This window comes from Phalacrocorax aristotelis, chromosome 21, assembly GCF_949628215.1.
Source record: "Phalacrocorax aristotelis chromosome 21, bGulAri2.1, whole genome shotgun sequence".
Taxonomy (NCBI): domain Eukaryota; kingdom Metazoa; phylum Chordata; class Aves; order Suliformes; family Phalacrocoracidae; genus Phalacrocorax; species Phalacrocorax aristotelis.
The window spans coordinates 6,130,305-6,155,940 of NC_134296.1; the positions used below are offsets into that span (position 1 = coordinate 6,130,305).

Consider the following 25,636-nt stretch of genomic DNA (forward strand, 5'->3'; position numbering starts at 1 on the left):
GGGGCCATGATTTACCGCCCACGTATTTCCTGGGTCGTGTTGATGAAGTCCCATGGAGTTGTTTCTTTGGCCCAGGTGGGTTAAGCCGGATGCATCTATTGCACGTGCAGTGACCACGAACAGTTTCTGTTTGTTTCCCTGTGGGAGCTGTGGCCTCTCCAGCAGAGCCGCTGGCAGCTGGAATTGGATGCCCTCCCAGTCGGCCTGGTGGGTCTTGGCTCTGATGACCACAGTGTTACCGAAATAGGATGGTGTTGGCTGAAGTGCTTCTTTGTAAGAAAATCACTCTGCTTCCCTGCCGGGAAGGCTGGCTGTGAGGCGCTGCCTCGAGGAGAACCTCGGAGCAACATCCAGCACCTGGTGATCTCGGTGGCAAATGCAGCTGTACCTGAAGTCAGATTTTGATCTGTAGATCTTGCGACATAGACCTGGTTTAGCACAGCACTTCAGCATCTGTCTGGGTTTATGCCTCTGGTCTGAAGCTGCCCTTATCTCTCAGACAGTTAATTCTGTGTTCAAGTACTGTGCTGAATCAGGACCTATTTCTTTAAGGAGGGAGTTGATTAAACACGCACCATTCTTCTTTCTAGCTTGTAGAGCAAACTACAATTCTAATATTACTGGTTCTCAAGTAGATATTTGCTTAAGATACTGAATTCTTTAGCAGGTGTGGACGCTCTTAAAAAGCAGCGCCCAGCCTCTCTGGGCTGAGGCTCCGCTCACACCAGTGGCGCTCTGTGGGACATGGTGGTTTTTCATGTTCTTCCAAGACCTCCTCCCACGCTCTGTTGTGTCTCTGGCCTTGCCACTGTAGATAATAATTGCTAACAGTTCATAGGACCCACAGCACATTGCATTTCTGTCCTATTTAGCTGGTCTAGATGGATTCCTGAGGCTTCTGCTGCTCCCAGGTGACTCGGGCAGGTTGGGATGGTGCTGGCCGGGCAGGCGCTGCTGAGGTCGGGTGAGGACAGGGTGGGGTGCCGGGGTGCATCCCGCCCGCTGAGGCTCCCTGAAGCAGGGTGTTTGCTCGGGAGATGGAGGTGTGGGGAGGGACGGTGACCTGCCCAGAGCCGTGTGGCAGGCTGCTGGAGTAGCTCGGCTCTTCAGGGACGTGTTTCTTGCTGCAGTCCAGTCCGGTGCCTTGGGAAGGATTTATGGAGAGACGTAACAGCCAAGGCTCCAGCTCATACTTCACCGGTTAGTTTTTGGGCTGTCTCTTTTCTCCCCCTGCTTTGTCCCTGGCCCAGTTTAGCTGAGTTTGCTGGTCTCGGTGTGGGAAGAAGGGATGCGCGTAGCTCAGGAGGTGCTGTCGAGGTGTTGGGACGGCAAGGGGTGAATAAGAAAGTCCCCTGTGTTAACTCATTGCTTATGCTGCTTGGTGTGATTTTTAGGACTAGTTAAATCTTGTCTTTGTTAGTCCCTGTATAAAAGCAAGAATGTGTTGTGCAGGGTGCTGGAAGCCCGGTCTGTTTGTGAGAGGAGCCCTGAGCAGAGAGGGGACAGGCATGACATAGAGGGTACAAAGTGGCAGATTTCAAGCGTGCCGTTAAGCTGATGTTCGTGTCCCACCCCATCATTTGACACTCGGGATAGCTGTAACTGATGGATGCTGTGAAAGGACTGTGGTATTGATCTTAAACCCTGCAGAGGTTAAATCGGTATTATAAATAGAGTTAATCTCTAAATAGAGTTAATCTCTATTAACATCCCTGATGTTTAATCAAACATCAGGGACTTTTTTCTTAAACTTTAGATGACTGTAGGGGAAAAGCAGCGAAGTGAAGAGAGGGTATTGGAAAGAGCCCTCCCAGCGTACGGCTGGGTCCTGTGCTTTCTCTCCCTAATCTCTTCCGTTGGGTTGTTTTATCTTATCAAGCAAAAAGCCCCAGAAATAGAAAGTTTTCCATGGCTAACAGGACAAGCCCAGAGATGCACAAGCTCTGAGCTGTGTGTTGACTCATTGCTCAAAAAAAAAAAAAAAGAAAGAAATCAGTCAAATTGCAGCAGATTGCAAATGGACAATGTCACTGTTTTATCTCGGGGCAGGGGGTGGGGAAGGTCTCCTGTGGAAGCAGACGTAACTTGCACCGATGCACGTTGCATGTCGGCGGCGTTCGGTGTTGAAGAGCTGCCCGCCTGGCTCCGTGTGCCCGGGAAGCTATTGATCTCCTCTTGCAAGGATGACAGACGGGAAAGCCGGGGCAGCCGCTTGCTTTGGGCTTGTAACAAAGAGAATACGCAAAATATTCAGGCATTTTCCCAAGTCAAAGTCTTGGTCTGAGGGACTCCAGCTGCTGAGGAGGCGGAGCAGGGAGGTCTTGCTGGTTAGAGGTAGGTGGTGGTGTAAATCGGTGCGTTTGGGCATATTTGCCGGCTGCTGCTGTGCACAGGCTTTCTGCTGCTAATTAGGAGTAAGGGGATTCCTGCAGCGCTGCCCGGTCCGTGCTGCAGAGCACGGCTGCACGGGACCCTGCCCGGCAGGGAGCGGGGCAGGCACGGGGCTGGCACGCTCTCCTGCCGCCGTGCCGGTGGCACCGGGCGGCTTCAACTTCTGCTCCGGCTCCTTCTGCGTCCCCGCTCTTGCGAGGGCATCGCAGCAGAGCACGGCTTGGGGTGTCGGTGCGGCCCCACTTGCCACTCAAAAGGAAAATTTGCCTTTTAGTAAGTGATGCTCAGGAGCGTCACCCTGGCAGCTGGGATTGCGCCCCAGACCCTGCCGTGGCGCAGGGACCTCTGAGGGGGGTTGTCGCCAGGGGGGTCTTGTCTGCTCCAAACAAACAGAAAACCACCTTTGGGTTTCACCAGTGTTTGCAGACAAACTAAACCCAAACCACCTGATTTAGACCTAGAACTGCTGAGACCTCCAGAGCTGCAGGCTTGAGGCAGAGGTGGGGCTGGGGTGGGGATGTCAGAAAGCGCTTTGCAGGAAGACTAAGACCCTTCCCTGCCTTTGCTCTGTGAACGCTGGAGCTGGTGGCGATGCCGCGGGTCCTGCCCTGTGCCTGGTGGCAGGAGGAGACGCCTGCCAGCTCTCGTGAGGGCGCAGGGCCACATCCTGCAGCCGTCCCTGAGGTCACCCCGAGTGACGTCAGGCGTCTCCGCCGAGCGAGGGCAGAAGCAGCACGGCTTGCAAAATCAAACCTCGTGCGTAGCCCACATTTCAAGGTGTGCCTGAGCTGGCTGAAGGATTCCAGAGCTGGAAGAAACCTCCGTTCTTCAGCGTTGCCCACTTCCAGCGCTCAAACACCTGCGGTGTCTCGCACCGCTTCCGAAATTCATGACGTTTTAGTTTTCTTTCTTTGGTGGCTCTGAGCCTTCCCATGGCACCTGGGTCACGCTTCAAAGGTTCTCCTTCACTTTGCTGATATTGGGAGCATTTCTGATTTGCCTTTTTTTTAACTTTTTCTTTCTTTTTCTTTCCTTTTTTTTTTTTTAAATGAATAGCAGGATACTTAACAAACCAGGAACTGGAGCTTTAAGATAACTACTGCAATTTTATGATTCATTTTAACACCACACAAGGTTTCTTTGTAGCTTGTTTCAAGCGTGTCCTCTCGACAGCAGGGGTCTGCAGTCCCGTGTGTGCCAGGGCTGGCAGCCCTGCGGTGGGGGGCAGCGGGGGGGGATGTTTTCACCAGGGCAGAGCAGTCACCCAGAACCGCTGCAGGAACCAGAAACTTTGGCCAGAAATCAAGAGTTTAAGAGTTTAAGAGCATCACAGGGGAGGCGTTGGGACACTTTTGACCTTTTCCATCCTAATTTTGGGGGCAGTCAGCTCCGGTCTCCGGTGCGGTGTTGCTTTGGGGTGGCAGGATGTTTTTCTTTAGGTGAGAGCCTGGCTGGGGTCAGGTTCTTGGCGCCTCTGTCATGGCTGGGGCCAGGATCTGGGCACTCTGCCACCGACCTGCGCCTTCTCCTTTTGCCTCCCGAACCTACAGATCTGGAACTTGCACATAGGTGGGATTGAAAGACTCCCCACAGCATCTGCGGTATTCGGGAGGTGGGAGTGGGAGCCTGGGGGTGGGCAGGATGACTGCAGTCCTATATTTAGGCATCTGGATGGGCATCTGTATTGGACTGGTTTGCTCTATCCAACTTTATCCCCCTAAGAAACTTTATCTGTGGAGAACGGGAAATTCCTTTCAGCCATCAAAGTTTCTCACAAGATTGTGATAATATTTTTTTTTTTAAGAAACTACATTTCCAAGTGTTGCTTTGTTTGACTTGAATGGAAATTATCTCTAAGCCTAAGTGGGAGGCATCTTGCTCCTCTTGGCAAACCAGTCACGTGGCTGCTTCCTAAAGCTGTGCTGGGTTTCTAAAATTAGTGTTCCCTGCCGGATACTGAGTGATTAGGCCTGTTAATAGGTGACGGTGACTAAGGAGGTGTCATACTTTAATCCTGTAAAGAAATGCCTGGCCATAATGGGCCTGATCCGGGGGTGTGATTGGGAGCTGTAATGTCTGCGGTCTGTATTATGTATTTCAGACCTCTTACCATGCACCTCCTTCACCCGAGGTGCTCGAGCCTTCCTGCCCCGGCTGGTGCGATCCAGGGGAGCCGGAGGCAGCTGCCCAAATCTGAAAATCCTGGACCAAATAGACAGGAGGGACTCTCCGCTGGCGCCAGATGCTCCGGTGAACCTGCAACTGGAGCATTCTCAAATTGGCACCTGCAGCAAAGACTTGGTGAATGTCCCCCGTTAAAAGGCTGTTCCAGTTGCTCAAAAGGTCATGCATTAAATTACCATGTAACTGTGCAGCTTATCTCTAATTAAAAAAAAGAAAAGGCAAGTCTCCCTGCATTCCCCCAGGCTTACTTGAGACAACTGACTTGGAATAGGAGAATGACAGACAGCTCATGCCAGATGAATGTTAAATGATAAATGGTTTCCCTGTTTCCCCTGAGACTGATGTTTCCCCCCTCAGGCACCAGCTCCCAGCAGTGGTTCAGCTCCTCTCATTCATTCTCAGGCATTCCCGTGTGCGAGCATTCAGCAGGGCTGAGCAGAAATCACCGCTTCCAGAGCAAACACGGGATACTCCTTTGCTTTCCTGCGAGCCCCAGATAGTCAAAACCAATGACCCAAATGCTAAAGCAAAAGAAAAAAGGAGGGAAAAAAAAAAGAAGAGTATTTAAAATAGAAGCTTGCCAGCTTGGAGCGGGGTAGCAGGGGTGGTGCAGGGCCAGGCACTCAGTCCCATCTCCTGTTGAGTGAGTTCTCTTGTCTTGGTTTTAGAATAGATTTTTTATTCCAGGTCAGTGACCACTCTGGAATTTTAGGTAGTGTAAAACGGTGAATTTAATGCTGTTTGTACAACAGTTAAAATTTAAAGGATCAGAAGGGCTGTTAAAGCGGAAGGAGGTTGTTAGCTGTAGTCAGGAGGGTATGGAGAAGTCAGGGCTTTGAGGGAAGGGGCTGGGGGAGCGATAACCGCGAATATGGGATAACCGCTGTGTCTGGTAGATGGAGCTGGCTGTGCTGAACGCTGCCCCTCGGCAGCCGTGGGCGAGCGGGACCCTGTGCCTAAAGAGGTTAAACCTGGGCTCTGCAGAGCCATCTGTGCAATTCCTACCTTGAACTAGTTAATGTCTTACAGCAGGATGGGTCCGCATCCAAAGAAAACACACTACGTAGGTGCCTCATTGCTCCTGGGCAGGGTGTGCACAGGGGACGGAAGGTCACAGCCTTCCCCGGGGCCCAGGAGTGCCCGTACCCTCTCCAGGAGTGGCTTTTTGGCAGTCTGATGGTTGATCCGTACGTCAGTCACTGTAACTGGCCCTTGAAGCATTCGTATCTAGTGATCTTACATAGTTTGTCTAATACAAAGATGTTTTTTCCCTCCTGGTGTCAGCAGATGAAGCATCCTTTACTCGTGAAATGGCCAAGCTTTTGCTGCAGGTGCTCTGCAGGTGACATCTCGACATCTCCTCCTTGGAGATGGAGGGGAAAGCTGGGGAGTGGCATACCATGGGGTTTGGTGGGACTTGAGCATGTTCCTTACTGGGTATATTAAGGTGCCAGCAGATCAGGGCAAAGGCAGGAACGCTGCCCATGCTGCAGCATCGTAGCAAGAAACACAGGTTTCCCCAGGGAGAGGGCTTGGGAACAATTTTTGCGCTGGCTGAGATATTCTGGTACCTCTCCCCACCTGCAGGAGGGTGCCCGAATGGGGACATGTGCTTGGCTGGCAGCTCTGGCCGTGCCGGTGCCCACGAGCATCGGTCTGCCCTCCGGCAGGAGTCTGATCCCTTCGCGGGGCTCCCCCGCTGCTCCTTGACAGGAGGCTGCGGGTCTCGGGTGCCTCACTGTCTCGTTTCTCCCCCGTGCAGACTGCAGATACACGTGCCACCAGGAGTGCCGCAGCCTCATCCAGCTGGACTGCCGCCGGCCGGGCCAGTGCCAGAGCCAGCTCTCGCCCGAGAGCACCCTCCTGCCGCCCTGCAGCCAGGTACGCCGGGGAGGGGGCTCCGTGGGGGGGGGGTCAACAGCCTTGCGGTGACCGATTTTGTCTCCTTCAGAGACCTGTTTTCTTGCTCCCAAAGGTTTTTACAAGTGGGAGGTCTTGTCAGAGAGGGCAGCCCGTCGGTCCCGCAGACCCTGCCGGTGCCCACTAATGAGTTGCCTATACACTGTGTACGTCTCGCCTATATGCCCCGCTTTGGGGGGGCAATCTGGTGTGATGGAGGTTGTGCACGTGGGCATCCCCTTGCCGTAAATGCATATGCAGAGCTCCGTAGGTGCATAAAACACTGCTGTTGGCCAGGATGCCTGGAGCAGAGCAGGAGAGGAGCGGTGCTCTCCGGGGATGTCGGCACCTGTGCTGCAGCCCAGCTGTGTCCAGGTGCCTGCGAGGGAGGGTCGATACCGGCATTAAATAGTGTCCCAGCACTGGGTGCAAAGTGCTTGGAAAGGAGCAGCAAAAGTGCATTTCTCCTGCAACGTGGCAGAGCGCGAGCATGGATTTTGCAAGAAGCTCCGGCTTAATAGCCTTGATTTAAGAGTTTCGATAGTCCCAGGGGATCGAGACTCTTCAATCCGTATTAGGGATGTGCGGTAAGCCCCAGGGCCGCCCTGGAAGGCTTAGCTGTGTGCTTAATCCCGCCGAGGGTCCCGTGGTGTCTGTGATGCCGGCGGTGGCCTCCGAGCCGCTGTGGGTGTCTGCTGGGACAGGCTGCGGCGCGTGCGACAGGGTGCAGCGAGACCGGACGGTGCCGCGCAAGTTGAGATATGAGAGAGCTTACGCTGGAAGCTTAAAACATTGCTTAGGAACCTGCCTGAAGTGGATTTGACTTGCACAGAGCCTTTTCAATATCTATATGCTTCTTAAAAACTGTATTCTCTCCTTCATTATAGCCATGCCTTTATATTCCTCTTCGTGGAGGACCTGGATGCGCTCGTGCAGAACTGGAAATGGAAACGTGCGCCTTTTCAAAGAAGATGTGGGGTTTCTGTGGGGCGTGCGAGGAGTTAGCGGTGGGGTTTGGTTGTCGTCTGCTCTTTGCTGTGCAAGGTGTGCAGAGCTCGGCCACACCAGCACGTGGCTGGGCGGTTGCTGCTCAGAAAATGGACAGGAGGGAACCTGAAGTTAGACGAGATTTATCTTTTAAGTTACACGTTACAAAGGGACTTTGAATGGATTCTCCACTGAGCCTTGAGGTATTTGAATAAGGGTGTGAAGCCAGATACGTGTGTGTTTACCTCTCCTTCAGACGGTGTTGGGCTTCCCCCAGCAGCATGAGAAAAAGCGTGATTTTCAGAAAAACTAGAAAGGCTTGTTTCTTCTTCAGAGCGATAACAGCAGCCGAGGGTTATTGATGGTCCTAATAATAAACACAGAGCCTGCGCTTCGTGGCAATTCATCACTCTGACGTGTCTCTGGTGTGATCCCAGGGAGGGGGAGGCATTTTGTGCCAAGGAAACAAAAGTCTCACCGATTACAGCAGCAAACAGAAATTCATAAACCGATCTCGAGGTCCTGGTTGGGGGTTACACCTCTGAACCCTCGGCCCAGTAAAGCCCTGTCTAGAGTTGTCTTGTTGGGAAAGGCTGCAAGGCTCGGGGGGCTGGGAGGTGCATGGGCTGGTTTGAGGGTGAATGAGGGTAAATCACTGCAGTAAAGCTCTGTTCTCATTTGTGGATAATGGATAATCGAGGAGGGGAAATAATCTTCAAGTTTATCTGAGCCCGTAAAGCTGACTACACAGCCATGCTCCTGGTGTGTTTCTGTTGGCCAAGTAGGTTTTGCTGCTTAAAAGAAGGATGGAGGGAAAACAGTGTCAGTATTCCGGAAAGGGACTCACAGGGTGCCTGAATGAACTGGGCGGAGGGGATTGCATGCTGAAAACACAAGATACTTAAATTAATAGCTGGCATAGTTGGAAGTCATTAAATAGTATTATCAACTGTAAGAAAACTAAAAGCACCAGAGAAATAGCTACTTAAATATCACATAGTTAAGTACTGTTACCATGTAATACCAGGCGTTAATAATTTGGGCCTTGATCCAGCAAAGTACTTAAGAGTACATTACATTTGGGTCCCAGATTAGCCTCCCTGGGCGAAATCCAGACGCCGCTGAAGCTGACAGAAGCCTCCACTGGTCTCAGCAGCAACAGGAGTTTGGCCCCTGGTTTCGGCGGAGCTGGACGTGCACTTCCCACCTGTGATGTGGTGCAGGTCACTGGTGGGTGGGTTCTCTGGGGGCTGTTGTGCAGGTAACTATTAACTGGAGCTGGTGCTGAACCGGTAGGTCAAAATTACTTGGGTTTTTTGCTTGGTTGTTTTTTTTTTTAATGGAGCTGATCTCCCAAGCAGGTGGACCTCAATGGAGAAGTGAGGGCTCCTTGGAGAAGCCCATGGAGCAAAGCAGTGGGAGCGCATCCAGCTTCACATGGGCCACTGCAAAGCTGGCTGCACCCTGTTTCCACTGCAAAATGCCGAGGAATAAGGCTTCCGTGAAGACTCGATGCCAGTGCCACTCATTGACCTAATGCTCACTTTCTGCTCGTGATGCACATGCTCAATTAAGCCTCTTTCCCTTCTAAATATAACTTTGTGAAGCTGAGGAGGTTTGTGCCGCTGCAGAAGTACGCGCGCTGCTAAGAGGACAGCGTATTTATTTGCGCTGTTACAAGTTGCTTTGTAAATATGCCATTTGGATTCTTGCCTTCCTCTTTGAGATGCAGATGTTATGTCTTCCCGCTAATCTTTACATTGACATCCCGTTTTGTATTCACGGGATGCTGCTGGCTGTGGGGTACAGAGCTATCAAAGGCTTGTAGCAATTTAAGTCCTTCAACTAACAGATACAGATGGAAGGGTATGAAACACCATCTGCAACCTGTCAAGAGGGGAAGAGGTTTTCAGGCACGGATGGTAGCTTGTGCAAAGGTCTTGGAGCCCTTTTGGACCAGTCGAAGAAGCCCTGAGACCTGACGGAGCGAGTGATAGCCCCAGTTTACAGGAGGGGTTTGCTGATGGTCCTCCTGGAGGTAAAGCTGGGGACTAGAGACAAGGCTATTGCCAGCTCCCCGCGCTCACCCGCCTGGCGTAAAAATAGCACTTAGCGATGGTGAGAGTTGTGCCTTGAAAAGGACCAGAAGGAAGTAATTTAAGAACAGCCATCAGGGCACAGCGGTGCCTCCTCTCTGCTCGGCTGGTGGGTGTTGAAGGAGAGACCAGAAACATCAGGGTGAGGACGGTGTGCTGCTGCTGTGGCCCCCCTGCGAGCAGCGCCGTGGGCGCCCCATGGCCTTGCATCTGAGCCCTCGCTTGTAATAACTATCAGTGAGCTCTTTCTGGTGAGTCTGACTTTGTACATCCACCGCCAGAGCACCTAGTGCCGAGTTCTGCAAATCTGATCGTGCGTGGCCTGGAAAAGCATGGTGTTAAACTTACGGCACTCTTCGTGTGAACATCTGCGATTTCGTGGCTCTCTGTCACATCTAGATTCTCTCCAGTCCTTCCTTTCCAGATCCAGGCTGGCTCCAGGCATGGAAACCTTCCCGTACCTCTGGCCTGCCCTGCCCTTCGCGGTACCTCTTGCCATTCTATATTCTTTCTTGGATGGCGTGGCCGGGTCTTGTGTGAAGTATTTTAGGTGTGGGCATAGAAAGGATTTATTCAGTGGCACGATACTCTCAGGCCTTGTTCCCTCTTTCTTTACTGAAATATGGTGGAAAATTATGTACATTAATACCGCATTGCCTAAGCAGAGTCCTTTTTAAGACTATGTCAGGCTTTTTTTAGTCCCGTCAACCTGCTCCTGAATACATGCCTGTTTCCAGGTGGGTGGAGAGAGCCCGTGCCGGGATGTGCTGCATCCCCATGGATGCACAGCCCCTCGCAGGAGCCTCTGCTGGGGCAGGATGATAGCCTGTGGGGAGCAGAGCCCTCCCCCCGCCCGGCTTTCCAAGAAACACCTGTGATCTTCAACGAGGAGGAAGGTCACAGCTGCTTTAGAAGCTGCTGGGTGAAATGCAGGGTGTCAGTGGGATGCTGGTGGCTCTGGAGGGGCCAGGGGAGAGGGAGACAGAGGAGGCAGATCTGGTGGTGGGTCTGTGCCGGGCTGGGTTTCAGCAGGGCTGCAGGGGGAGAGTGGAAGAGCAATGATGCTGTTGCTTGGAGGCTCTTTCCAAGGCCAGCACAGCATTTTAATCGGTCTGGAGAGAGTGCTTCTTGCAAACAGGACCAAGGAGCTCGATGGCGTTTTTCTAGGCTGCAGCTGAAGCTGCCTAAGCCGGCAGCCAGCGCTGCTGAAATTGCTCCCACCACTCTAAAATTAGCTGAGGAGCAGAGATGTACCCACTGCCTCCCGGAGGGTGATGACCAGGGGTCCCAGTGCTCCTGAGGAGGGTCCAAGGCCACATCCTCACCAGCCTGTCCCCTTCCCCATCACCTTCTGGCAGTGCAGTCGGGCTCAGTCCCGCCCGGGCTTGCTTCCCTAAGACAGCAGATGCAACGCAGCTCCCAAGGATGCGCTAACAGGGAAGGAGCAAGAAGCCAGCCTGCCATGGTGATATATTTTGGGCAGCAAAGGAGGTGCTGGGGGTACCCAGGGTCTGGGCAGTGCCCAGGGCCAAGCCCAGCACCTCGGCCCCGGCGTGCAGCGGGGTGAGAAATTTTGCAAGAGGAAGTGGCAGGGCTGCGCGGTGCGAGAGGAGCGCAGGAAGGGGAGGCGATGCTGCGCGGGCGCCCAGGGGACCACGCCACGGGTGGTGAGCGAAGCCGGGCGCCAAGAGCCGGAGCAAACTCGCAGCTCTGCCCTTTCCATGCTGCCCCAGCGCTGCTGCGCAGGGAGGCGGGTGGAGGAGGAGAGGGAAGGGTTACCCGGCACGGCTGCCTGTTAAAGAGAAATAGCTCCACTGGCTCTGGAGGATGAGCAGAAGGAGCTGTTGCAGATAAGCGCCGGCAAGCTGAGGATGTGAGAGCAGGCTCGCTGCTGGCGTGGGAGCCGGAGTGGGGACGGCTGATGGTCGCCGGCCCCCAGAGCCCCCCGGCGAGCCCCGCGCACGCTCGGCATCTCGCCTCTGCTGGGTTTCGATGACCATCGGCAGCAGCATGAGCAGCGGGTACTGTAGCTTGGATGAAGACCTCGAGGATTGCTTTTTCACAGCAAAAACCTCTTTCTTTCGGAGCACCCCGAACAAGGTCCCTGCCAAGGTAACAGCTTAAAAACTAGTGAGAAGGGCTGTGTTGGTGGGGAGTGGGGGTGGGTTTGCTGGCGAGGGGAGATGTTGGTGTTCCTGCACGTTTGGCTGCAGGTGCTGCCAAAATTAGCTTGCAGCTGGAGTCAGGGCAGAGCTGCTGGTGGGGAGGAGGGCTCTGTCTGCCTCTTGCAGGCTCCCTGCTCCAGTGCAGGGGGTCTGCACTGCTGCAGATTTTTTTTTCAGCCATGTCTCAACGTTTTGCGTGCCGGGTTGGCCCCTTCCTGGGGGACCCATGGTGGAGGAGCCGACTCCAAATGTGTGTTTTACTGCTTTAGGGGGGCAGGCAGTGACCCTGCCAGCCGCAGGTCAGGCTCCCAGCCAGGGACCTGTGGTTTGGCCTGGCAAAATATGTGCCATTGGTGGAAATTGCACCTGTGAGGTGGGAAAGTTACAGGACTAAATTGATCTGTGAACTTATTAACACAGTGATGAATCTGGTCCTTTTCTGGGCTCTTGGGTGCATGTGTACCTGCCTTGGAGAAGGAGAGAGCGCTTGGCTGGATGAGGTTTCTGTATCAGTAACACTGACAAGGCTGCTTCGTGTTTTTTAAGTGTTTATTTTGAAAAAAAAAAAAAGAACATCCCCATCAAACTTTGGGGCCCCAACCAGAACTGAGCATAAAAGGAGAAGGCGCTGCTGCGGAAGTGGGGGTTTTGCTCAGGAACAAGAGCCCTGTGGCACCGAGAGATGAGATCTGGCCTGGGGAGCAGCTTTTTCACTTAGAAATTCCCCTGTAAACCATCAGCACTGACGTGCTCCTGTCCAGGCTTTGCTATATTCACACACCCGAGGCTGCTGAGCTGCAATCCTCAGCAGGTGCTTTGGGTTTCAGCTTTCTGCAGCGTAGAGTTGGGAGGCAACCTGGCAACCTCTCCTGGCAACCTGGGCTGTTCTCCTTGGGGGGGTCTTGATCTGGGGGAGAGTTTAAATCAAATGATAATTTTATTTTGATTTATTTGAAGAAATGCTCCCTTGGGTTTAACGTGGGATATTCCCTGCTAGCCAGCAGCTCCCTCCCGCTATGATTAATCGACACGTACTGCTGGTTTTCAAATGTCATTTGATGATTCATTTGTGTAGGAGATGTAAAAGATCACGGTGTTAGTGCAATAGGTGCTGCACCCTGCGCTGGTTTAACGCTGTTCTTTTTGAGCCAGGGCACTGCAGATCCTCGGCTACCTTTTGAAATCAGCCTGATCACGTTCATGCTCGGGAGCTCTCCCTCGCAGAGGGGTCGGGGGCTGCTGCAGCCCCTTTTCGCCCAGCTCCTCGCCTGGATGCGGCCGGCGTGGGTGGCAGACCTCGCTGCTGCTGAAGAAGATGGAGCATTTTGGGGGTTTGGTGTTACAGGGAGGAAATGGTTCCTGTGCATGAAAAAAAAACACACACACACAAAATTTGCTGCTCAAGCAAATGATGTTGCGTAATGGGTCTGTGTGTGGAGGTGGGTCCTTGCATTTCTCCGGCTGGAGTTGGAAACCATCCTCGGGCCTTGGTGGAAGAATATTTTGGGGGGGTTCATGGCATGCTGGGGGGTTGTTGGTGGTGCAGGTCCTGCGGGAGCATGAGGCTGGACCTCAGCTCTGGATGGAGCTGTCCCTGGAGCATGGCGAGGAGGAGGAGGTGGTGGTGGTCTGGTGAGGCCAGCCTGGACAGTGGGTGGAGGGTGGCAAGGAGAGTGTGTGCCCGGGGAGCAGCCAGCAAAGCAGAGGGACAGGGACAGGTGCAGCCCCAAGGTGGGCATCTCCCTTGGGTTTCGCTTCACTCCCTGTCCCCACTTTTTTCACTTGGCATCTTCTCTGGAGTGATGTTATTGAATGCGGAACACTTCCACCACTGCAGGAGCTGCGTGTGGCAGCAGCATTGCTTTTCACCACCAACTACGGTCCCTGTTCCCAGCAGCGGGCAAAAAACATCAGCTTAGACCCAAAAGTGAGTTAACCTGCTGGGTGTGTTCGGGAACAGCAACATTTGTCCGTCAGATGCCCAGGAATGATTCCTGACCTGATGCACAGCGTGGTCAGCGCTGCAGCAACGGCAGCCACCGGCCCGTGGGCATGCCCTGTCCTGGGCAGGGATAAGCTAAATACGGATAACTTAGGGAGGCATGCCTTGAAAGACCTGGGAAGCAATCTCTGTAGAGAAAATGTGTTGTATGTGGGGTAGGAGGAGGCAGACAGGCCTCCCACCGTTAAAAAACAAAAGAGTGGAATTTGATCACTGTGATTAGAGAAACGATTTTTCTGATTGAAATAACTGTATTAGTCTGAAGTGCCTCTTTCTAGGAATGTTGTAATTTTATTTTCAGAACCATCAGTGCAATCGCTCTTCATTAGCAAAGAACTGTTTTAGATCTCAGATGTGACCTCACCCCCAGAGATCTATTACTTGGCATTTTCGTGACTCTTCAGCTGAATGGCTTCAGTGGCTTCTGCCTGAAGTGTGATTGCTTAAAACTCTGCAAAACTGTGCTTCGAGTCCTGCGTCAGTGGCTGCTGGGAGAGCCGGATTTGAGGAGAAAGGGGCAAGTTTCTGACCAAGGGTAGGGAACACAAGAGGGACAGAATGCAGTTTCACCCAGGGAGGGATGCAGGGGTGGGGGCGATGGGGCCAGGCAGGGGTCCCTGAATGTGCGCTGGGGTAACCCAGCAGGCAGAAGCCTTTGCTGAAGAGGAGGGAGGCTGCGACGTCGCGGAGGTGTTTGCGGCGGGGTGCAGGGGCGGTGTTGCTGCGCTACCATGTGCCGGCGGCTCTGGGGCTCAGAGCAGAGACCAGTGGGGGTGCTCTGGAGGGGGTGGCTGATGTGGAGTTACGTGAGCTTGAGCAAGAGTCAGAGGACACGGCAGTCGTGGTTTTGGCCCTGTGTCTGTTTCCTGCGCCTCTTCCAGCCCTCCATGGCGGCAGCGCGAGGTGGTGCCCGCCACGGGGGCTGCATCCCGGGCGGTGCTCGAAACCCAAGCTGGGGCTGGATGAGGTGATCTCCAGCATCCCGTCCAGCCCTGGAGAGACCCCGCAGTGCCAGAGTTGGCTGCCATTGGGTGCAGCATCTGTGCCGGTTCGTGGGTTGCAGGTAACCAGCAGGTGTTTGTGTTGCCTGTGCTGGGTGGGCAAAGGGGGCATCGCCCTGCCTGGCGCCGCGCTCGGCGCAACGCAGAGGAGCCGGAGCCGAGGGAGCGGCGCAGGGTCCTGTCCTTGGCCCGTTGTCTCTGCCTGCCGAAGGATTGTCAGAGCATGGAGTGATTTCCAGAGTGGAGGCGGGTCTGTAGGGGATCCAGCAATGCCTGGGGTGCAGGAGTGGCCTTGGGGCCCCTCTCCTGGGGGAAAGAGGCTTCTCTAGGCCCTGCGAGGCTGCGATCAGTTCCCAGATATCTGCTCCTGAGGATCAGTGGATCCCTCTGACCCACCCAGCCTCCCTGATCTGGGCCGGGGTCTCACCAGGCTGGTCTCTGCAAAAAGACCATTCCATGGTCAGGCACCCGTGGGGTCTCGTCCAGCCCAGACCCCCTGTGAGATGGAGCTCCCTGGAGGGACCTGCTCAGCTCTTGCTGCTGAGCAGGGATGTGGCAGGAAAAACGGTTTCTAAGTGAAATCTCCATGGCAATCAAAACACTGAGCCCATCTTCACTTGCCTCTAACCTCTCTGAAATGCAGCAACGATCCTTCTCCCCTTCTCTAGAGATGCTCTCCTATCTTGCCTTTTCTACTGAACCCCAAAGTAAGCTGCAGCGTCTCATTTGAACTTCTCTTAAAGGGAGTGAAATATGTATTTTAATTTTTTTTTTTTAAATCTCTTGTATGATTCTTCCCCACACCCATCCGGGCTCGAGCAGTCAATCCTTTCCCCACATGGTGCTGCGAACCATGGGAGCATGTGGTGAAGGAGGAGGCGGCGCTGGGTGTTGGGCAGTGATGGAGAGCTGTGCAAGGGCAGAGGTGTCCCAGCTCTCTGGTGACTGTGATGGGCCTGCGCGGTGCTGCCCCAGCCCCGCTGCCCCCCAGCCGTCACCGCTCCCTGCTGCAGCTGGATTTACAGTTCTGAGCTGCCAGTTCTCATCTTTTTGGCTCAAATTGGAAGCGTTCGCATTTCTCTCCCAGTCCTCCGTGCTGCAGTGTGATGGTGGTCGCAGGGCATGAGCTGGTGATGCTCCTCTGAACCATGGCTCCCGGCCAGCAGCGCTCAGACCCGCTTCTCCAGGCTTTGTTTTCTGATGTTGTAGACAAATCTTTCCATAACAAGCAGAAGAATTGAGGATTGATGCCCTGAGGCTTCAAATCCCTTTAGCAGAGGTCTTCGAAATACTCTTGCAATCTGAACAGGGAGCCGAAGGGAGAGCTTGGGCTGCGTTTTTGGGAATGCAAATTGTCATAGCACTGCTGATGTAAATGGAAATGGACCTGTGCCCAAGCACGCCAGGGAGGACCTGCCTCTAGATAAGACAGTCGTTGCCAAGAATGTGGTGATGTTGGGCCAAATCCATCTCCACCGTTCTGCTTTTCAAATTCATTAACTAAATAGCTGGTGAGGAAAATTGGCTGAGAGCGAGGGGGCAGGGATAGTGTCTCTGAGGCTGGTTTGTGGCTGCGGGGAGGCAGCCCTTGCTCCAAGGAGTGCCCCATGGAAGTGCACGCTCAGCCTTTCTACGTGTGGTGCCTTTCCATGTCTGGTTTTATGGCCAGCAAAGCCACGGCTCGTGAGCTGCCGGTCTTCCACCTCCTGAGCTGCGCATCCAAGCCATAACTACGCGCTGGCCCCTCGGTGCTGACTGGGGCTGTGGTGGGACGGGGAGCTGAGGAGAGAGGGCACCGTCCCCTCTGTACTGCAGCAGCCGTGCCAGAAAGCTCCCAGGTCCCACCTAGAGCTGGTATTCCCAGCACAGAGGTCCGGTGTGGTGCAGAGCCGCTGCCTTTGCTTGCTTTAAAAAGGTTTTTAAGCTGCGGGTTGACCTCTGCAAGGTGAGAGGCTGTAGGAAGGATGCTCTTCGGCTGGATGTGGAGTGTGTCTCTCCCGGCATCCTTGCAAAGAGATAAATAGAAAAATCTGTTGCAGAGGCTTTGTTGTTGCCTTTCTTGGCTTAAAATCGCTCTTTTGAGAGTATGTCACCATAATCATGATGGCCCATGGGTTTTTTACCTCTGTAATAGCCTGTCACAAGCTCACGGCTCATTAGATGAGTGGTAGATTGCAAAGAGGAGGCCGGTGTGGCTAACTCGCTGGGACCGCAGCTGTCCCAGCCCCAGGCGAAGGGCATTGTGCGTCGCGGCCGCCTGCCTCGTCCCGGGGCACTTTTTCTGGGCAGCTTTTGTCCTGCCAAGCATTAGCCCAAGTGCCAGATGAGGCTCACGTCCTTCCTTACAATTGATGTTTCTTACAGTTGAGAAATAATGTGGGTTATGGAAGAGGAGCCCGTTCGCAGCAGGCTGTGATGGGCAGGGGGAGGATGCAGGTTCGCCTCTCGGTGCTGCTGTGGGTGCTCCAGGCCACCGTGACCGGGGTGGTCCCATGCAGCCCGTGGGTGCTGCAGTTTTGTAGGGAATGGTAAACCCCTTGGCGGCTGAATTAAAATGGTGCCAGCAAGCTGACGGTGGTGGTTGAACTCTGGCATCCGCGGCCATGCAATGTTCCGCGTTAGGTTTTTAACAGGGTGGGAGTGGGAGCACCCTGGCAGCTCCAGTCTCGCCATCGCTTTCCTTCCAGTTGCACGTGAGGGTGGAGGGACGGAGGCGACGGGAACGTGCTGGTTTGCAGGCCGGCACGCAGACACCGTGGTGTGCTACCACGTGGCCAGGCCAGCCCCGAGGGTGGCTGGTGTCGCCCTTTCCCAGTTTCCAGCTGGGAGAGCCGCGGGTCCAGCAGTGACTGCCAGGGTTTAGGCACAGGCAGAGTCACTGAGCTGTTGTTTTGTTAACAGCTTCTTTCATCCTGCCCTGGTACAACAGGAAATGTGGCAACGGTTTATGGTTACTAGCTTCTGTTTTTCTTCCTTCAGCCAGAATTGCATGTTCTGCACCAGAAACTTTGCAAAACCAGAGGTCTGGGTAGATTCATGAAGAGCAAGAAGTAGCTGATCTAATCGTACATGACGGAAGGAGCAGCACTTCCCTTTCCCGACCATGGCCGCCCTTCCCAGGGCTGCCCCCGCCGTGGTGCTGGTGCTGCTGGGCTGGTTCAGGCCCCGCTCGCAGGCGGGTTTTGGTCTGTAAAACAGAAAAGCAGAGTCTCTGACCGTGGGACGTGCAGGGGGCTGGGGATGGTGTAGTCACCGCTGCCGGGGGCTTGTGGCATAGCTCTGCCTGAGCACCACTGCCATGAACGGCGTGAAGAGGTAAGCCCTTGGAGCCCCGGTGCCCTTCATGGTCCCGCAGGGCTGCCCCAGCCCTAAATGGCTGCAGGAGCCGGGACAGCACCGCGCTGGGTCCCGCAGGGCGGCCGGCTCGGCTCTGCGTTAGCTCTGCTCCAGTGGCCTCGCTGCTCGGCCACGGGTGGAGCGCGTCCCTTGGGCTTTATCCGGGCGCTGTCGTGTGTGCTGTGCTCATCAGCTGCATAGAAAGAGATTATTAAAACTTTCTTTCTCTTGAGTCCAAGGGTGTAGGAGGAAGGTGAGCTGGCAGAGGCTGGTACGGGGAATTGCTCCTGTGCTGTCCCTGGGGTGGAAGTGAAGAGCGTTTTTGCAGCGCTGGCAGTGTTTTGTTGCAGTTTTGGTCCAGTTACTCCTATAACATGCCACTCTTTTCCTTTTAAAATCAAAGCCTTTGTAAGAACCGGCCTAGCTACGTTTCAGGCCCGATTAGATGTTAGCACTGTGGAAGTGGTAACTTCTGGTTTGGTTTTTGTACCACAGCTGACGTGTAAGGGACGAGGGGCTCGGGAGTCCCATGCTGCTTTATGCCATACACAAAACCGGCTGTTTTGGAGACGCATCTTTAAATCTGCAGCTGGGTTGCTGCTGCTGGTGGAACTGGCAGCCCCATGCAAGGTCGCTGGATTTGTTTTCCAGTGCAGGTCGGTTGCTCTCTGCACACCTTAAATATGCTGCAGTGGAAACAGTTAAACCCTCTGTCACTGACACTGGGAGCTTAATAAAAGCAATTAATTCCACACCGGGTGCAAGATGACTTATAAAATAACCCTAAGAGAACATAATATGGCCGTTAAAACCTGTATTTGTCAAATTGTCATAATGCAGGGTTTCTTTTCCAATGATAATTGCATGTGGAAGGGGAGAGAACCACCTGTTACTCGTAGCTGTGGCCGCACGATCGTGTGAATTGTCAGAGCTGTGATGGCCAAGGGTTGGAATCCCGTTTCCTGGGGGAAATCCTGACATCAGGGTGTTCGCTCTTGCAGCCGCAGACGAAGGCTTGGCATGGCAGAGGGGCTGTGCTGCTCTCGGGGTCTGGCCACGCTGGCTAAGCAGTGGGTGCAGGTGCCGGCGTGCTCCTGTGCGCAGCAGGACCCCGAGGGAGGCTTTGGCTTATGTTTGGGTTAGTCAAAACAAATAGATGTGGTAAATAAATTTTGAGCAGCATTTCTTTCCTCATATGTTTTCCCAGACCAGAGTCTGAGCATTGCAAAGCTGCAGGATGGGCAGAGGAAGGCAGTGATTTGGGAAACCCTTTGTGCAGGTGGGAGCTGAGCTGCCTCGTGCCTTCCCCAGCGCTGCAGGGGCAGGAGCAGCGGGCAAGAGGGGCAGAGCTGCCCTCCTGCCAGAGCAGCGTATCCCAGCCACTGTCTGATTCCAGCTGCTGGGAGCCAGATTCGGTCTCCAAATCTGTCTCTTGGGTGCCAGAGCAGGGGCACAGGCTGCCCAGAGAGGCTGTGGGGTCCCTTCCCTGGAGACATTCACACCCCGCATGGACGCGCCCCTGCTCTGGGGGTGCCTGCTCCAGCAGGGGTGGGACGGGGTGAGCTCCAGGGGTCCCTTCCAGCCCCCACCATCCTAGGTTTCTGTGATTCCGCCAGCAGCAGCAGGGCAGCTCTGGGTGCCTCGGCAGGGTCACGCCGCTGTGGGAGCGCTGGGGAGGCAGCTCGGCGGAGCTCTGCAGCTGCCCCAGTGCCCGGCCGGAGGAATACGGGTGGTTTGTGAGGGTCAGGGTGTGCTGGGGGAGTCGGGGCCCTGAGCGAGCCGAGGGGCTAGCAGGCACGGCTGGTCTGTGCAGAGCCACAAGTGGGGGAAGGCAGGATGCTGGAGGCTGGGCAGGGGTTTGTTGACGGAGTTGTGCGGGGACATGGTGCGAGACCTGTGACGTGGTGCCACCAGCACCGTGTTCCTGAGCCAGGTTTCCCGCTCCTCCTGCTGCGAGTGATTTAGGTTCCCTGGAGCATGAAGCAATTAACGTCTGCCATGTGCCTGCTGTGAAACCCTGGGGACCGGCACCGCTCCAGGCTGCTGCGGTCCTGGGTGCACCGTGCGTCCTCCATGGAAACCAGGCGGCATCAGCGCGCGAGCTGCTCAGAAAGCTCTTAATTGCTGGCACGCGCTATTTTCCTCAGCTGGAAACATCACAAGAGGGGAGGACCTTGCCCCCCGCTAGAGAGAAGCAAATTGCAGTGACAGGGACAGACTGAGCTGCTCTGTTTGCTTTTGCCGTGCGTGTCTGGATGGATGCTGGTCTGCACCAGGCTGGCTGCACCATGGATGAAGTGTGGCGTACGTGCACCGCATGCCTTAGTGCGGCGGCTCTGCCATGCTACAAGTCTCTGTGCGTGCGGGAGGGGACGGTCCCGGGGGTCTCGCTGTGTGTTTGGGGTAGGGGCTGGCCCCGGTGGGTGGCAGCACGGCTGTGCCTGTCTCCAGCGCTGTGAAATGGGTGACATGCAGAAGCGGAGGGTTTCTGAGTGCACATCTTCTCGCTAACCTAAAGGGAAGGATTTCTTTTTATTGTTTTTAATTTCTTTTTCTTTCTCCCCAGTGCTACTTTTGAAAATTTCTACCCTTGGCATTATTTTTAAAGGCTCCCACGCCAGCCCAGCACCTGTGTGCAGCCACGTACGACCTATTGCAGGGAAATGTGCCTAAGGACACTGCCAAATTGTGGAGCTGAAATTGCTATTATGATAAGTGGATGTTTAGGTACAATTCTTAAATACCCCAGGAGAGCTTTGCTTTTATTTTCTGAAGGCACTGAACAAGGAGACTGTAATACAATGTCAGAGTTCCTCCGTTGGGTTACTGCTCCGGATCTGCATTTCGAGAGGTCTCGTGCTATTTGCCTGTCTCAAGCAGAAATTGCGAACTCTCATGTGGGAATCGCTTGAATCAATCTGAAGCTCTCAGAGTCCCAGGGCTGTAGCCGTCTTGCCAGATTGCAACCAGGATTTCGGTTTGTCCTGCACTTGATTCTCCTCCTAAAAGAAATATCATGGGTAGCCTGGGTTGATACTGGCTTATTTACAGTTTGGTGCATCCTGGTCTGATGTGCTGTGGGGCTGCCTGGGAAGAGGGGGGCTTTGCTCCTGAAGTTGATTTTTTTTTTTTCCTTTTGCTCCTTCTTGGAGGTTACATTTTTGTTCGGTGCTGGCCTTGATAGCACACCCCTTCATGCTTTCTGCTTTCTGCTAATGCTAACTTCCGAGCAAGCCCACATAAAATATGGGAGCGCTGCTCGCAGTTTTAGGCACTGCTGGCAAAATATTCACAGCCTGTCTCCGGGGAAGGTGGTGAGTTATGGAAAGGCAGCAGAGCGCTGCGCTGTGAAATACGGCCCACTGAGCATAGCCCAAGACGCACACGGGCTTGTTTGCAGCAGGTCCAGATTCTGGGATGCCGAAGGCTGTGCTTTAGAGGAGACCTGCTCTCCTGGCTGGCTGGAAAGCCCCTCTGCTGAAGGGCTTTGGGTAACCCAGGCCCAAACCTTGAAGCACAAGATGAGCCTCATGTAGGGTGTTTCCAATGGTCTTGGGGCAATAAAGTCATCGAGGCTTCTTGACTATTGCTGTTGGACCCACACCTTGCTACCGGCCAGGCGAGTGGCTGAAGAAGCCAGTGAAGAGCCCCAGCGATTGTGCAAAGAAATGAACAGCGTGCATTGCTGCAAGCTGTAATTCTTGCTGCTGGTTTGCATCCAGCACCGTGCTTTGACGTGATCCGTGTCCCTGGGGGCTGGAGACCTGCTCGGGGCAGGAGTCCCGCTGCGGTACCTCGCAGGGAATGCTGCTCAGCCCTGTGTCCTCGCAAGCTGCCTGCAGAGACCCGCCGTGCAGTCGGCACAGTCCTGTCCTTGCAGAAGGTTATTTCCCACGAGGAGACCCAAAGGTGGCTGCTGGGCTTTACTGTGCAGCCAGGGAACTCCTCAGTTAGTTTAGCTCCCTGTATTTATTTTTTTTGATAGATTTTCTTAGCCCACTTGAGAATTTGGGTTTACTTCAGAGTCACGTAAGTCCTGGCTTCTGTCTGACTGTTACAGGAGCCATTACCTCTACAACAGACTGCTCCAGAGGGATGCTGAAGGTGAGCAGGTGCTTTGGTCCTGAGTACCTGCTTTGGGCTTGGTGTCCCAGGGGATGGAGATGGGCTGCGGGGGGTGTCCCCAGAAGCACTCGCTGCCTGTCTGGCCGTGGCTTGGTAGCATTAGCTTCGTGCTCTGGGTTTCCCTCCCTTCCTGAGCCCCCCGGCATAGTGCAGGCAAAGCACCGGCATGTGGGGATGGCCCCAGGAGCCTCAAGGGGCTCTGCAGCTGCCGAGGCTGCACTTGAACTCTTATGGTGGGAACACACAAAATCCCTGCCCATATGTGCTGGCACATCCTTTCCTGTTTTCAAGTAAGTTTTCAGAAAAGAGCTCGCTGGTTCTTGTGTTCCTGCGGTGCCAGAGCGTGCCTGGGCTCTGCCGTCACGCTGGGCGCAGTGGTGGAGGATCCCATCCTGACATTTCCTTTCCGGGGCGTCCGTGGGCCTTCGCAGCCTGTGCTGCGGTACTTGAGCAGATGGAAGGAGGTCGGAGCGTGGCTCAGGCTCTTGCTCGAGGGTGCTGCAAACCTTCTCTGCAAAAAAAACCATCTGCAACTGTGTGTTCCTGGTGTCTCATCAGAGCCTCCCTCCCAGCCCCCCCAACACCGTTCCTGCTCTCTCCCTGTTCTGTGTGTCCCTGGAGAAAGCTGGCCGGCATCCCGCGAGCCTCGCTTGCCTGCCTCGAGGCGGGGAGCGGGGAGGCTGCGTAGCCAGACTCCTCCTGGGGCCAGGCAGGAGCAGGGGCAGGCAGGGCTCGGTGGTGGTTCGCATGTTTTCCTCCGTCATACCCTAGAGATGCATGCTCTGGCCCTCTTCTGCAGAAAGCACCTTTCTTTTCCCCTTTTAGGGGGCCTATAATGGGCGCTGTGGTCCTGCTCCCCTCTAGCGTGGGTCTTGCAGCCACTCCGACCCCATGGCAGCATCCTCCTGGCCTGGACTGTGTCCCCCACCCCGAGTCCCCTCAGCCCGTGCTGCCGGCAGCGCCGGGCTCTGCTCCGGCACGTTGTCCAAACCCATGCATTGCCTTTCTGCTTAAACGCTCTAAACCCTGGGTTGTGTTTGGGAAGCTCCCGCGAGCTGCCTCTCCGTGATGGGATCGTGTTTTCCCGTTGCTCATTAGCAACGTTTCCACGTGCGCCCTGCAGGTAAAGCCCACCTACGTGCCCAGTCTGGCCTTTTGCCTCCTGAGAGGAAATTTCCCCAAAACCTGGGCGAGCGGAGGCAGCCGTCATCCTCCCGGCGAGCCCACGCGCAGGCAGACGCTGAAAGGTTTCTGACACAGGGTGGGATGCATTGACTGGGTTCGCAGTGACTGATTTATTAGTCACGCGGCTGGCTTGCTGCTTGTGTGATCTATTTATTTATTTAAACTGCTCTGAGCTATGATTTCCGAAGCTAAGGAGGAGTAATCCAGCAGAGATTTAACTTCAGGTTCTGCCTGGGTAAACTTGCTGGAAGCTGGTTGAAGAGCAAGCTGGGTTTTTAGGGGGGTGCCTGGCTTGGGTAGGCAGAGACAGGAATACTGGAAATAGGATAGGGTTCTTTGGGTTTTTTTTAACCGCGTTGCAAGGAGCAAAGAAACGCTCAGCAGGTGCAGGTGGCTTTTTTTTTTGAAGGTGGGTTTTAGAGGCTGACTTCTTCACCCTGCTGTGTACAGGGATGTCTTTACTGCTCTGTGCCTCGGTGTCCTGCTAACCGGTGGGTTTTGCCCTGCCCTCCACTGCCTCTGGCATCCAGAGGTGGGTTGGGGCAGGGACACGGCATCCTGCACATTTAGCCTCTTGGCCACCGGGACCATCTCCACTGGTGCCATCCCTGCTAGCGTGGGCTCAGGATCTGCGCAGCCTCTTCGTTCCCACACTTCCCAAGCAAAAGCAGAGCTGAACAGATGCGGTGCTACCCAATATGTAAAACAGCTAAAGCCTCTCTCTTCTGATTTCAGAATGTAACGCAAACAGTAGAAGAAGAAAAACCCGAGCCTCTGACCATCCAGGAGATCAAACAGAAAATTGAAAAATACAATGCAAAAGTTACAAACTGCCTGCTGATGAAGCTGGTATGTATTGGGCTCCGCTTAGCTAGTCTGCAGACAGACGCATGCTGGTTTCTCTGGGCTGTGTGTGAGCTGAGCCAGGCTGTAGGAAGGCACCTCCAAGGCAAGAGGGCTTGCGGCTGTTCAGATGTTCTTGTCTTCCTCACTCGATCTGCTTTTTCTCCTGCTTGGGTTTCCGTAGCGTTAGTCACGGACACTTGCGATAACCCTTCCTTGCCTCCATCCCTTCTCAACTGGGAGCGCTGGCACGGTAATCTCTGGCCAGCCCGTGCCGCGAGTGACTTGCGCTAATAGATGGGCCCAGGTTGTTCTCGCGGGGATGAGGCACGGTAAAACGCGGGCTGCGCCGCTGCAGTTCAGCAGCTGTCGCAAAGTGGATTTGGAAATGCAGCGTGGATTTAGAAACACAAAGCCTGTCTAGAAAGAGACGCTTTTCTCCTCTGCCGCTGCCAAGGTTGTTTAAGCTGGGGGTCTAAGAAATGCAGTGGATGCCTTATATTCTGAAGCTTTGATTGCAAACTTGCTTATCACCACGGGTAAGTAAAGCCTTGATGATATGTGGTGAGAAGACAAGGAAATCACTTCTTTTACAAACCAAGTACTGCAAAGGTACAAATTTCACAGGGTCTTACGGAGAGGGGGAAAAGCTTCTTAAAGAGTGAAATATTGAAACTGTAGAACTTCCAAGAACAGCAGCTACGTAACTCCCTGGTGCTTGCTAACATCTGAAAATAAACCTGAGATTTATTTAAAGTAGTAGATCTTACAATTTCCCTCACGCAGGCTGCACAGTCATTTCTGCTGGAATGTCTCGCCCATTGATTTTTATCAGCCGTTGACTTACAGGAGTCAGTCGGGACCCAAATGTTTACTCTTGAGTTACTTTTTTTGAAGCTTAATGAAAACACAATTTTGAGACTTGATACAGCCTTGGGACTCGCCTGGGCTCAGCCGCTGGTGGTGGCCCTTCGGTGGGACCGCAGGCCGGTGCTCCTCGGGGTGCATCCCTCGGCTTGTTCCTGCCTGGCACCTGCGGGTGGAGTCTATGGAGCCAGGCTTTTCTCTTGAGTTTTGCAGAGCTGAGGGTAGGGAAAGGGACCTGCTGTGAGACAGGCTGATCTTGAATGACAATTTGTTACCTGGCGGTGTGAGAATCCCATAAGCGGGGAGTAAAACGTGAGGGATATGGTCAGGATATCCTGCTGAATACAAGGGGTAGAGGCCTTCCCAAACCCCCACTTAAATGCAGCTGCACATTACGTGTAATGGGTTCCATAACTGACTTGTAGCAGTGTTGGTTTTAAATAAGACAAGATCACACAGATGTGAGGAAGGGATGAGTCATTTCCGAGTGGAAGGAATAGGAGAAAATCAGTAGTGACTAACCCGAAATGACTGGTTACTTTTCACATGCTTAAT

General features: G+C 54.1%; 1 protein-coding gene across 4 annotated transcripts in view; it reads left to right on the forward strand.

Annotated features, from left to right (window-relative positions):
- Positions 1 to 25,636, forward strand: part of RASSF5 (Ras association domain family member 5) — a 35,347-nt gene that overhangs the window by 4,464 nt on the left and 5,247 nt on the right. Inside the window, exons 1-3 of one of the 4 annotated variants that reach the window (XM_075115639.1) lie at positions 1,015 to 1,200; positions 6,338 to 6,456; positions 24,107 to 24,220. In XM_075115639.1, the coding sequence (XP_074971740.1) occupies positions 1,158 to 1,200; positions 6,338 to 6,456; positions 24,107 to 24,220 (276 nt within the window). In that variant the 5' untranslated portion in view covers positions 1,015 to 1,157. Of the gene's footprint in view, positions 1 to 1,014; positions 1,201 to 2,183; positions 2,335 to 6,337; positions 6,457 to 11,189; positions 11,670 to 24,106; positions 24,221 to 25,636 lie in introns of those variants that run through there. The other 3 variants (XM_075115638.1, XM_075115637.1, XM_075115640.1) reach the window with 3 other exon arrangements.